This window comes from Notamacropus eugenii, chromosome 5 (genome assembly GCF_028372415.1).
Source record: "Notamacropus eugenii isolate mMacEug1 chromosome 5, mMacEug1.pri_v2, whole genome shotgun sequence".
Lineage (NCBI taxonomy): Eukaryota > Metazoa > Chordata > Mammalia > Diprotodontia > Macropodidae > Notamacropus > Notamacropus eugenii.
The window spans coordinates 108,457,345-108,471,270 of NC_092876.1; the positions used below are offsets into that span (position 1 = coordinate 108,457,345).

A 13,926-nucleotide genomic window follows, 5' to 3' on the forward strand; every position below is an offset into this window, starting at 1 on the left:
TCCAATGAGCCGTTTCACGTTTTCTTATATTTTTTCATTGTTTTTACTTTGCTTTATTGTTTCTTGATGTCTGGGGGAGTTATAAGCTTCTACTTACCCAATTCTAATTTTTAAGGAATTATTTCTTCAGTGAGCTTTTCTACCTCTTTTTCCATTTGTTTTATTCTGCTTTTTAAAGAGTTCTTTTCCTCAGTGAATTTTTGTGCCTTTTTAACTATTAGGTCAATTCTATTTTCTTAAAGGGTGTGATTTTCTTCAGTATTTTTTTTTTTGTGACTTTTTACTAAGTCGTTAATTTTCTTTTTGAAGTTTTTTTGCATCACTTTCATTTTTTTCCCTAATTTTTCCACTACCATTCTTATCTCTTTTTTTAACTCTTGTTGGGCTTGGGTCCAAGTAGCAATTTTCTTTGAGGCTTTATAGCTCTTTTCAGATTGTTTTCTTTTTCTAAGTTTATGTCTTGGTCTTCCCTGCTACCATAATAGGTTTTTCTAGTCAAGTTCATTTTACTTGTTTACTTAACTGTTAACCTTTCTCTTTATTTTGTCTGCTCTTTTCCCAACTTATTTTGCTTATTATTTGTTGCCTGGAAGTGGATTTCCCTTCCTTTAGCACTGTGCTAAATCACTGAGGACACCAAAAAAACATAAAAGATAATCTCTGCTCTTTCAGGTGCCACCTCTTCTATCATGACTTGCTTCTAATGTTCTACCCATTTTCAGGATGACCACAATGTTAAAACGACTGCAGAAATGAAACAATCTATTTTCCAGTTTCCTCACATTCCAAGTGGCAAGAGAATACATCTCAGTGGAAGAGTAATGAAAACAGGATCATCTTTTATCCTAAACTAGAATCAGTTATCTTAAATTTACTCATCCTTTAAAAGAAAGATGCCACATATGTATGAAGTAAACTTATTACAATATAGTGAAATCTGTTGGGTGTGGGTTTTTTGCTGTTTTGCACAAAGCAGATCAGTGAATGGATTACATCCATGAAATGAAATGAAAATAAAGATCATCTTATCAGAAAGAAACTAAGGCCTATAGACAAGTGCTGGCACCACAGGAAAAATAGAAGAGATTAATCATTATGGCTCACAGAGTAGCACCTGGGGATATACAATGGCAGGCCGGGAAGTTGTGAATATATTAATCTCCAAGAAAGTGACTTTATTGCTTGAATTTGGGGCAATTTTGGAAATATTGGTAATACATGGACTATATTTAATTGTTCTTCATAGTTTTATTTAGGGAAAATGTGACTTTTGTTGTTCTGCCTAAAAAGAGGTTTTTGTTAAGGAATGAGTTGCTAGTAGTTACTTGCTTAAAGAGTTGGCTACAGATCAGTTTTGATACTTCAGTTTTGAGTGTGGCTCTGGCTTTTAAACACATACAGTGATGTCATAATTACTTTTGTTTTTAGGGAACTTATAGAGAATCTGGCGATTTCAAGAAGCCAGAAGTTGCTACAACCTGGAGAGGAAAAGCAGGTAAGTGGTTTCTATTTGAAGTTTAAAAAAAGTAAAAAATATTCCTCTAGTCTCCCATTTGTGTAATGCATCATGTATCTGTGGGTTGCTCAGTGTAGCATCTTTTAGCTGATACAGATCACAATTTGCCTGTCAAAGAAATCTTCAGAATTCTGGTATTTATAGTTAACACAGATATATAGATATAGATACACAGACATGTGTGTACGTGTTTTAGTGAAGACTCAGAATTGAAAAAGATATAGACGCATAAAATAAACACATCCTTAGTGAGAGAGATTGCATCATGTATTGAAAAGAACAGTAGAGTTCAGATTTTTGCAGTGGCTTCTTATTGACCATGCTGAACCTTAGTTTACTCAGCTGTAAAGTAGAGATAATAATACTTTTTTTTTTACTGTCTACAAGGTGGTTGTGAGAAAAGTACTTTGTAAACCTTAAAATTCTATTTAAATACGTAACAATTTAAAAGTGTAAATATTTGTGTAAAGATTTAAAATAACCTTGTTAAATTATTGCTCTGGCTTTCCACTCTTATACTTCTGTTATCTGTAACATTTTCATTCATTTGTCTTTAGAGTTTCCAACATAAGTCTGTTTTATGGTATTGTTTAATAGCATCTTAAGAAGTTCCTCAAGAATTTTGCCCCTGTCTCTGCTCCAGTCTTATTTTTAATGCCATTTCTGGGCCTCACTCTAGTTTCATTTTGACTCTGTTGCAAGTAATCATGTATGACTTTAAAACTAGAGAGACAGAATAGGCATTTTGAGAAAATGCCAGGTGATAGAGATGGCAGTAGTTGATAGTTCACTGCTTTTGTTGCTCCCTCCTCCCTCTCCCATTTTCTTCCATAATTCATTTAAGGAACAGAAGGGCTATAAGGTTTGGCTGTCAGAACTGAGATACTTTTTCGCCCCTCTTTTTTTCAATTTATTTATTTATTTTTAGTTTTCAACATTCATTTCCTTAAGTTTTAAATTTTTTCCCCCTCCCTAAGACGGCATGCAATCTGATATGGGCTCTATACATACATTCCTATTAAACACATTTTCACATTAGTCATGTTGAGTAGAAGAATTATAATGAATGGGAGATACCCTTCTATTAAGGGTTATTTATCCAGAGGGGAAAAAGTAGCTAAGAACTGCCCTCCAATTTTTTAAGATTACCTTTATATTTGGAACTATGCCCAAAGGGCTACAAAAATGTGCATATCCTTTGACCCAGCAATATCACTTCTGGACTTTATCCCAAAGAGAGCATAGAAATGGGGAAAGGTCCCACATGTACAAAAATATTAGTTGGGGAATGGCTGAACAAGTTGTGGTATACGAATGTAATGGAGTACTATTGTGCTATAAGAAATGAAGAACAGAAAGACTTCAGAGAGGCCTGGAAAGACTTAGATGAACTGATGCTGAATGACAGGAGCAGAACCAGGAGAACTTTGTACATAGCAACAACCACAGTGTGTGAGGAATTTTTTTGGAAGACTTAGTCCTTCATTGCAATGCAAGGACTTAAAAAATTCCCAATGGACTCTTGAGGCAAAACATTTTCCCCATTCAGAGAAAGAACTATGGAACTGGATCACAGAATGAAGCAGATCATTTTCTTTTGTATTATGTTTTGTTTTGTTTTATGGTTTCTTCCATTCATTTTAATTCTTCTATACAACATGACTAAGGTGAAAATATATTTAATAGGAATGTATATGTAGAACCTATGTAAAATTGTATGCTGTTTCAGAGAGAGAGTGGAGAAGAAGGGGGGGAAGGGGAAAAAAACCTAAGATATATGGAAGTGATTGTAGAACACTGAAAACAAATAAAATAATTTAATAAAAAAAGAAAAACTATGTAATTAATTTTGAGAAATAGAAAATATTTAACTTTTAAAATTAAAAACAGGGAATATGAAACTATAATTTTCAGTTTAACATACAGTAAGCATTTACTGAGAGGTATTGTGACATCATGAATGGCCTCAAAGTCAAGGACACCTGGATTCAAGTCCTGCCTCTGTTTCCTCATGGTGCCCTAGGCAGCTCTGTGTGTAGACTAGAAGTTGCAGAGCAGGTGCTGACCTACATTGGTACAACTTTGATCATGAGGGAATTGCTTGTACCAAAGATATCATAGATCAGGGGTGGGGAACCTATGACCTCAAGGCCACGTATGACCCTCTAGGTCCTCAAGTGTGGCTCTTTGATTGAATCGAAAGTTCACAGAACAAATTCCCTTAATAAAAGGATTTGTTCTGAAAACTTGGACTCAGTCAAAAGGCTCAGGAACTAGAAGGCCACATGTGGCCTCAAGGCTGCAGATTCCTCACCCCTGTCATAGATTCTACCTCTTTCTACCTAAGTACTTTATTGTCAGAGTCTTGTGTTAGAGGAAATATAGATAAGATAATCCTGTCTTTCATAGAGCATGTATTCTAGTAAGATAGTTTGATATAAAAATAACTATAATGCCAAAAAAATACATGTGGATTGAAAATGAAGTTCTATGTCAGAGGGACCAAAGGGTACCTTGATTCCTTGAGGAGTGTTGAGGAAGGCTTCCTGCAGCAATGGAAATTAGAGTTTGTATTTAAATGATAGTAGAAATTCAATGGTCAGTGAGGTGACACAGTGGATAGAGTGCCAGTTCTGGAATGAGGAAGATTCATCTTCCTGAATTCAAATCTGACCTTGGACACTTAGTAGCTGTGTGACCCTGGGCAAGTCATTTAACCGTGTTTGCCTCGGTTTCCTCATCTGTAAAATGAGCTGGAGAAGGAAATAGCAAACCACTCCAGTATCTCTGCCAAGAGATGGCCACGATTGAAAGGACCGAACAGCGACAACAGAAATTCAACAGGTAAAGATGGGGACAATAAATGTTCTTATATACTGCTAAAATTGCATATTTGGCAGTCATGTGGGTTGTGATCAATTGAAAGAGGGAATAAAATATAGAAGTCAGAGAATTCATCAACCATTGCTCTTGGTGGACAACTCATAAATGTGTTTTTAGTCACTAATCCATTTTTTCTGTAACTTTTGTCCTATCATGTACTTTGTACTCCTTTGTACAGTCCTTTGTGCTCATTATAATTCTCTTTGAATTTCATTTCCTCTTTCTTTCCACAAGTTAATTAGAGACTAGAGTTAAATTTATGATTATGAAGTAGAAATTAGTTTAAAAAATGAGAGCGATGGAGAAAAAAAATTGAAAGTGCATGGCAGAGAACTGAAGAAAACCTACAAGGAAGCGAAGAAAAGCTGGGTAGCTTTGAAAGCAGTGTATAGTATTTATTATATAGGTTTTCATGAAATGGATATTTGTTTATATTGAATCCTCTCTTATGTTCTGCTGTGTACATGAAAATGTTTTTTTCTTTTCTTATTTTGTGTTTAAGTTTAGAATGAATAAAAAATTTACCAAAAAAAAAAAACAAAACGAGAGCAAGCAGAGGAGAGCCTACTGTTTTTTTCCAGATTTCCTCTTTTTCCCTGTCCTCATTGAGATGATGATACTCATTAGAAAGAGGTGAAACTTTTAGTTGTCTGAACAGTTGGATTTGCTATATTTTTATGGCAAATGTGACCAGATCTAGAAAACTTGCCCTAAGCAGGATGAAATTAAACTGAGGATAAGGGATTCTCCATTCCTGCTATAAAACTCTACTTAAAGTATTAGCAAATTTATAGGAAGATTTTTGAAGAATTTTCATGACAATAATAACTTCATTTTATGTGATACTTTTTTCCTCTTATGTTAAAGCATTTTAAAGTACATATGTGATTCTTATTTTCTCTCATAACCTTAAAGAATTAGAGTAGGTAGCAGAACTGGAAGGCCATGTTTCTTGATTCCTGGCGAGTGATATAAATAGATGACATTAGACATAAATTATAATAGAATTTTTACATTAAAATGTTAAATTTATATACAAAAATTATTTTAAAAGAATCCCCTAAAACCATATAATGGTAGTATCATTTTAAGGTATGTTCAAGCTAAAATATATCATCATGGGAAGGCAAATGTTTTCCCCTTAGGCCCCTACACTTCTCAAACAACAATTTTTAAAAATTATTTTGGATAAAAAAATTATCGTGGAACTATAACTTCTAGTTACATAATTTTTTGAGAACATTTATTCATGTAACATTTCAAGAATACTGAAATACAAATACTTGTTATTTCATCAATATGTACTCCCTCCAGCAGTCTAGAATACAACCCCTTCATAACTTTTCAGAGTTTCTATGGCCAAAAAACTTCATTACCCTGTGACCAGCTATGAGTGGACAGAACACCAAGCTTAGAGTCAGGAAGGCCTGAGTTCATATCCAGTCTCAGACACTTAGTAGTTTTGTGATCCTAGGCAAGTTTCTCACCTTGGCAGAACACAAACCATAGATGATTTTAAGTTTTAGGGAGTTGCCTCAGGCACAGGGAAGTTAAGTGTCTTGTCCATGGAACTCCAGTTCTGAATCCAAGTCCAGTATGCCATCTGCTGGGACACACCAGCCTTCAGACTCCAGTATATTCACATATTTGTACATCCTTTACTTACATGGAAGTGTGTTTAAATTTTGTGTTTAATATGTTTAAAAATTACAGAAGATATGGCCTTCTGAAAGCTATTGACAACTACTACTACTATTACTACATACACACACACACACACACACGCACACACACACACAAACACAACACATGTCCTTAAAGCCAGAAAGACCTTAGTTATCATCTAATTTAATTCCCTTATTTTCTTTTTTTGTTATTTTCTTTCTCACTGTGAACTTAATTATCGAGTACAAACATTTCAACATACACAGAAGAATGAAAAAGAAGATTGTTTAAAACACTTTATATTACAAATGAGGAAACTGAGGCACAGAAAGATGCACAATAAGGTTATTATAGTACCAGTATTAGAGTAATCCAATGCTCTTTACTGAACATAAATCTAAGTTAGTCTGTCTTCATTTTATTTAGAGGTGTACCAAGTCCAGTAAAATTCACTGTACAAAAGTTATGGAATAGACATGAAAGAATAAATGCTGTCCAATTGAAATAGAAACTGAATAGCTGGCAGGGTGGATAGAGTGCTGGGCCTGGAATCAAGAGGTCCTGAGTCCAAATCCAGCCTCATGTGCTTACTTGCTGTGACCTTGGACAAATATCATTTAACCTTTTTACCTCAGTTACCTCAGCTGTAAAATGGGGGATAATAAGTAACAGCCCATATCTTTGAGTTGTTGTGAGGATCAAATGAGATGATATTTATAAAACAATTAGCACTATGCCTGGCACCTAGTAGGCACTATATAAATATTTCACTTTGTTTTTTTAAGAATGGCTTAAAATTATACTTCTAATAATTGAGGCTCAGATCTCTCCTAATTGGAAAGCTAATTGAAATGATTTATTTTAAAATGATATTTTGAACTGTCACTAGTCTTTACAGGAAGCAGTTTATCATTGCATGGGGAAAAAAAAATCATGTTTTAAACCCCAAGTTGCTTTGGAAAATGAGAAAAGTAGAGGAAAAAAATGGAGACCTCAGTGGCCCATACTTTGCCTGTAGTTTCCACCCCACCTACCCACCTCCCATTTTAATTTGTACAATGCACAAAGCTTAAGTACAACATATAGTCATGTTCTTCGCACAGAGGTAAAAACTGGTTTAGATGAGGCCTTAGGAACTACAAAGAACTTCAATACATATTTTTAACACTCATTTCTTAGTTTTGAGTTCCAAATTCTCTCCCTTCCCACCATCCATTGAGAAGGCAAGCATATGACCCTCATTATATGTGTGAAGTCATGCTAAACATATTTCCATGTTAACCATGTTGCAAAAAAAGGCAAGAAAAATAAAGAAAACGAAAATAAATGCTTCAGTCTGCACTTTGAGTTCATCATGTTTTTTAAGAGATGGACAGCATTCCTCATCATGAATTCTTTGGAATTGTTGTAGGTCGTTATGTTGATCAGAGTAGCTAAGTCTTTCATAGTTGATCATCATTACAATATTGCTGCTACTATGTACAGTGTTCTCCCAGTTCTGCTCAGTTCACTTCGTATCAGTTCACATAAGTCTTCCCTGGTTTTTCTGAAATCATCCTCTTCATCATTTCTTAAAGCATAATAGTATTCCATCACAATCATATACCATGACTTATTCAGCCATTCCCCAGATCGGCATCCCTTCGATTTCCAGTTCTTTGACACTACAAAAATTCCTACTATAAATATTTTTGTATATATGCATACTTTTCCTTTTTCTTTGATCTCTTTGAGATTTATAGGAGTCACCCATTCTTCTCAGTAAGTTGCTGTGATTGTCTTGTGGACTACTAATTTTGAGACAGACCTTGAGATGGCAGATGACTTAGTTTGTTAAAAAATGTGGGTGACAATATTGAGAAAAAAAATCTATTATTTAGAGGTTAATACAATAACTATGTATTTGTAAAAAAAAAAAAAAACCTTTACTATTTAAACTTTAAATAATAATAAATGCTTCAAGAAAAAACTTCAAAAGCAGAATTCAAAAAACTTTTTTTCCAAGTGAAAGCTGCCCCAAACAGAAAAAGGAAGGAAGCTGTCCCAGAGCTCATTCTGTTAATTGGAATTTTAACTGCAGTTAAAAGACATTATCTCATGAATCTCTCACCTCTGGTTTTAAAAATGCTGCCTTTCAAAAGTAATCAAATATAACATAAAGTGACCAAAGAGGAGTAGTTAGGATTAAAATGAATAAAACATTATTATTTGAATTGAATTTAAAGATCATATATACATATATAATCAATATTGTATTATTATCTTTTAGGATATACCAGTTTTGTTTTTCTTACAGAGTCATTTGGTGTAGCCTGCTGTCTATACCAATATTATATCTTTATCTTTAATATCTACCTTTATTTAATACTTGTAGAAAAGGGACATAATTTCAAAAGATACAAAATAATTTTAAAGTAAAGAGATTACAATACGGCAAAATAACATTAAGATATTTGTTTGGGATATGACTTCTTGATAATATGACACTTGATTAAACCAAATATTTTCTGACAGATTATAGAGTTGTTAATTCATAGAGATGGGGAGTTTCAAGAACTAATGAAATTGGCACTTGAACAAGGAAAAGTCCATCATGAAATGCAACTACTAGAAAAAGAAGTAGAGAAGAGAGATAGTGACATTCAACAATTACAGAAACAGCTGAAGGAAGCAGAGCAGATATTGGTAAGTGCTAGATGAAGAATCTTCATAGTGGAATGTAAAGTTGTATGACCCATGAAGCTTTGCCCCAAAATTCCAGTTAATGAATAGCCTGAAACATTCAGTTTTCTAAATCTCAAAAGAACAGATCTTAGCTGAGAGAAAAGACTAGTCTAGACTAGAGATAAAGGATAGAAAGAATTCTAAATAGGGAAAATTCCTCAGATAAACTTACTTCCTCTAATAATACCCCAAAGGTCAGACTTCCAGGTTTTTTAGCCCTGAGGAACACAGCCGTTAGCCATCTAAGAAGGCTTCTAAGTAGCAAAAATAGCGGCCATAAATCCCATTCACTAAAGCTGATTTGCTTTATGCTCCTTAAAAAAAAAAATATGGTTTCTTAGCCCATATCAGCATGGAAGTACTAAAGTAGAAGGGAAGTGAGACATTTCTTCTATTAGACATGCTGAAATTAGTGACTAGTGACAGACAGTAGACATTAAAGGTTGAAGAAACAAAACTAAAAAGATACACATTTAGAAAAGCATAATGTGCTGGGGCTATGTATGTAATGTTGAATTAAACATATCTCAATAATACCTGATATTATTAAATTACAGGACAATACAATAATTAATGGTCATAATCATAATCCTGATCCGTCAAGAAAAGGCTAAATTTATTTAATATACTTAGAGAAGGAAAAGAAATGTATAGTATGTTTTTTAAAAATGTCTATTAAAAAGTGGTTAAAATTTTAGTTGACACTTAAACAGGCATCATTTATAAAGAAGATTCCTTTAATATATAATACTCCATTCCTTAATGATATATGTACAAATAAGGTAGCAGATTACAGGTGCAAGGGCCAGTCTTATCCGGTATAGAAGATATCTCTGCCTTAGGTTATTTTCTCCAGTCTCAATCTCTTTAGCTACTGTAACCTACCTTTGGGGCAAAGAGACTTGAAGAAGAGGACTCCCAGGTTCCCCTTTCCTTTTCTTTTGGAGAGCTGGAAAAGCAGGAAGAAGGGACTGGTGAGTAGAACATGAGATTGGGTGACACACAGAGATAAACCAGGTTATCCAAAGAGTTGGACTGATCCTAATTTGTGACAAAAGCAAGAGCCTCCATGCCAGGGACCCACAATTCTAGGCTGGTGAGAACGGGCCCAAGAGACAGATCAGAATCTCCTACTTTCTCTCCTAGAGCTATGGGCAAGCTTGCCACTTTGTTACACAATTAAAGATCTCATTTACCTATTGAAAAAAATCCTATTGGCCTATGGAAATGCTCAGCTCTATGTGTGTTAAGTCTTAGAACAAATAAGGAAGGAGCACTTTTTATTCTAGAGAGAAGAAAGGTTCTATCAGTGGACCATCTGAAGGCCAGAGCTATTAGGACAGTGCTGTGGTTTATTTCTAGGAACATCTGAATCCTGATTATGCATGACAGTCTTGTACAGTTTAATAGAGCTAGCTCTCCTCTTCCTTTGCCCTACAGGCTTCAGTCCCCAAATCAGCCTCAGTTCTTCAAACCTTTTCTGTTTCTGTAGTAAGGGACATTTTCATCTTCTATTTCTATCTATTTGTAAGCTTAGCATTTTTTCCAGCTTTGGGTTTTATTTTAGGTAAATGAGATCTGAAAGCAACAGATTAAGGAACTAATAAGCTTGCCCACTTGGCTAACCTAAAGTGGGAAAGAAAGCTTTGCTAGAGGAAGTACAAGAGAGTCCCTGATCTGTTACTTGAGCCTTCAAGCTATAACTTCAGTCTCTTCTTCCTGATTTTCTGGTTCTCCAAAAGGAAAAGTAGGGTAAGCATGGTAGCCCCTGCTTTACGTCTCTTTCCCCCAAAATCCAGCTCTACTACTTTTTGTTGTTACCCTTGGGTCTAGGCTAAAATAGTTTCTCTTAGCTTTCTTAGCCCTTGAAGAAGTAAGATCCTTCTTGGTTGGCACAGCTTCTAATTTTAAAGCAAAACTTCCCTCCAAGTGATGTCTTGATGCCTTACATTCTTTCTTTTTCCCTGAACTCAACAATCAAAAATCTTCCTGAACTGAAGTGTGTCCATTATCTTAACTTCCTAAATTTTCATCCTCCTGCGTCTGTGTTAGCTAACTTAGTCCTAGATTCCTTTCTGCCCTCTCTGGCTTATTTTTCCTTCATTGAAATTTCAGTCTTCATACTTCATTCCTTTCCCACTATTTACATCACCTCCATAATTTCTTTTACTTTTTAGCTTTCTGAATATCTACTACTAAATCATCACAATAACATAGAAAAATTCCATTAACATGAGAAATGTATAGGTGAAAGTCAAAAGTTTCATATGATGAACATTTAAAAGTTGAAGGCAAAATCCATAAATAGTATAGTAATTTCATTAGCTTTATACATCTAGTGTACCTTGGAGAAATATTTTTCTCATATAGATTATATGATTGTAGTTTTTAAATATGTATTTGGATAGACATAATCTTATACATGAAAGAAATCCATTGTTTTGGTCTGGTTGTCTGTTAAATATCCTGAACCCTGATGAGTAGAACTTGTTTTTTTTGCATGTAGGTTGTCAGTGGTATCTATTTGTTTGAACCTTTTGCATGCCAAATAGTGTCATTGTTCTTGAATTTCAAAGTGAGTCCCTTTTGCTCAAGTAGTAGTTTATTTGTAGGAAGAGTTATAATCTAGAAATGGATTCCTTAAAAAAAAAATTTAAGAAGTGCAAACAGAATAGATTCTTGAATTTTTTTTTTTTCAGGTTAGCTCTATAATATTTAGTTTGCTGACTGGAATTTTATAAACAGTTATGGATATTTCTAAATATTCCATATTTATCTGATGGGATTAAAACTAATTAATAGATTTTTTGGTATTGAGCCAAGAAGTAGAACTAATATGATTACAAATAAGATATCTTTCTTTTTTCTTTAAATTAGGCAACAGCCGTTTATCAAGCAAAAGAAAAACTCAAATCCATAGATAAAGCAAGAAAAGGTTTGTACAATGAGAAAACTGACCTAGCTATGTATGTATTTTTATATGTACTTGTCTCCTTCATTAGAATGTAAGATCATCATGAGTAGGGATTGTTTTGATCTTTGTACTTGTATCCCTAAAAACTCAGCACTGTATCTGGCACATGGTAAGTGATTAATAGATGCAATTGTTGGTTGATTGACAAGGAAATAATAGGATAATGGTTATAGTTTGATATTGTTAAAATATACCATAGATTCTGAGAATGCTTTTGTGGGTTTACAAAATGTTACCATGTAAATATTTAAGAACTTTTAAATCTTCTATTGACCAGATTTCCTTTTAGTTTACTTTGATCTCTCTGCAACATTGAGTCTAGCTTACTTTACTTTCAGTTTAATATAATCCATTGAGTGTCTTTATATTTACTTGGTCCTACCTGTGAAAGGTACAGAGGTAGCAGAAGACATTGTTTTCAGTATCTTTACAAGTTTATTACAATTTAGTTACAGAGATACACTCAAGTAGCTTTTAAATAATACGAGATAGTATGTGACTAAATGCAAAAATGAATTGTACAGATGATAAGTAAACTATTTATTGAGAGAGAGGAAGATTAATTTGTGCTTGAAAAGTGACTATTTGGACTAGACTTTGAATAAGCAGCAAGAGGAAGGGGGAGGGTTTTCCAGGCAGGAGAATAATATGAGCAAAAGCATATAGGCCCAAATGAGTATGACTTGTTTATTTTGTGATTCATAATTTAGAATTGGCCTTAGGTCTGTGCACCTCTTTGTTAGGTTGTATCTCTGTCTACTTTTCACAAGCCTTCTAATTAGAACATCAGTATCAGCTATATGTAATGCCCTGCATTAGACCTTGGGGATACAAGGTAAACTATCCCTGACCTTCAAGAAACTTTATTTATGCTAACATTCTGTATTGTGTTTTATTGGGCAATTGTAAGAACATTTGCTCATTTTTAGTCAAGTTAATATAAAACACATGCAGATGTTGGAAATATTAAAGTATGGAGAAACTCAAGCAACATGGATTACCTTGCTTTTGATAAGTAGTAAAATTGAATATGGCTTCTTTATATGTGATTAGATAAAAAGGTTTTCTCTTCCAGGTGCCATCTCTTCTGAAGAAATAATTAAGTATGCACATAGGATCAGTGCAAGTAATGCTGTGTGTGCCCCACTAACATGGGTTCCAGGTAAAAAAAAAAATTCTCCTGTACCAGATATTTGGTGTTGAACAGCTCTCACAACACTTACATAAAATTAGGAAAGCAGATTAAAATGTAATGTATAAAACACACTTATCCCAGGAAGTAATTTTTTCAACAATAATTCCTCATTTTAAGCCTCTTATATGACATCATATGAAAGGCATGGTTTGCGAATTATAGGCCATTATAGGACACTGGTTTTTACCATAGTGAAAACTAGTTATCTGAGGATCTTCTTTCTAGAATTCATACTCCTAGAGTAGCTTTAGAATTGGAGTAGTAGGAAAACTACCCCTTCTAGTAACAGAGTTTCCTTATAGCACCTACCAAGGAACCCAGCACAGAAAAATGCCAGTGAAGAGAGAAGTAGACATGTAGCAGTGCACGTCTACAAATTATGAAGCAAACATGAGAGTCACCCATAGACACCAACCAAAAGCTAAGGGAATGTTGATTATAATCAGCCAGGGATAGCCATTCATTAGTAATTGTTCTTGGATGAGGAAGCAGGATTAGGATCTGATATTTCTAAAAAATCATTTTCCGAGCTGCAGATGTCACCTCATTAATTCAACCAATGAGTCTGGGTGATTCAAATATAAAGTGTTAATACAAAGGAGATTTTATGAGAAAATTGATCTATCATATAAACATGATGAAAAACTTTAGATCACATAGTGTTAAAGCTTCTTTTTTTTTTAACTGCTACATGTTCTTCAATACTGTTTAAATTGGGGGGTATTTTAATCCTGTTCAAAGTTATACATTAAAGAGGGTTTGCCAAAATTTGGCCTGGTATCATGGATACTGAAGTATCATCACCTGGTATGAGGTAACTCTGGGATTTGAAGCAAATCCTATCCTTCCTGCGTTCTCAAATACAGCTGTAATGCAAAGGACAGAAATAGAAGTCTGCATACACAACAGCAAAAATGTGCTGGTGATCTACTAGGTTAGCAGTGCAGCAATCCTCAGTAATGTGTTTAG

At 34.2% G+C, this 13,926-nt stretch overlaps 1 protein-coding gene across 2 annotated transcripts in view; it reads left to right on the forward strand.

Moving 5' to 3' along the window:
* Nucleotides 1–13,926, forward strand: part of MED4 (mediator complex subunit 4) — a 45,606-nt gene that overhangs the window by 15,094 nt on the left and 16,586 nt on the right. For both annotated transcript variants that reach the window (XM_072610565.1, XM_072610564.1), the window contains exons 2-5: nt 1,429–1,495; nt 8,579–8,749; nt 11,666–11,723; nt 12,838–12,924. In XM_072610565.1, the coding sequence (XP_072466666.1) occupies nt 1,429–1,495; nt 8,579–8,749; nt 11,666–11,723; nt 12,838–12,924 (383 nt within the window). The remainder of the gene's footprint in view (nt 1–1,428; nt 1,496–8,578; nt 8,750–11,665; nt 11,724–12,837; nt 12,925–13,926) is intronic.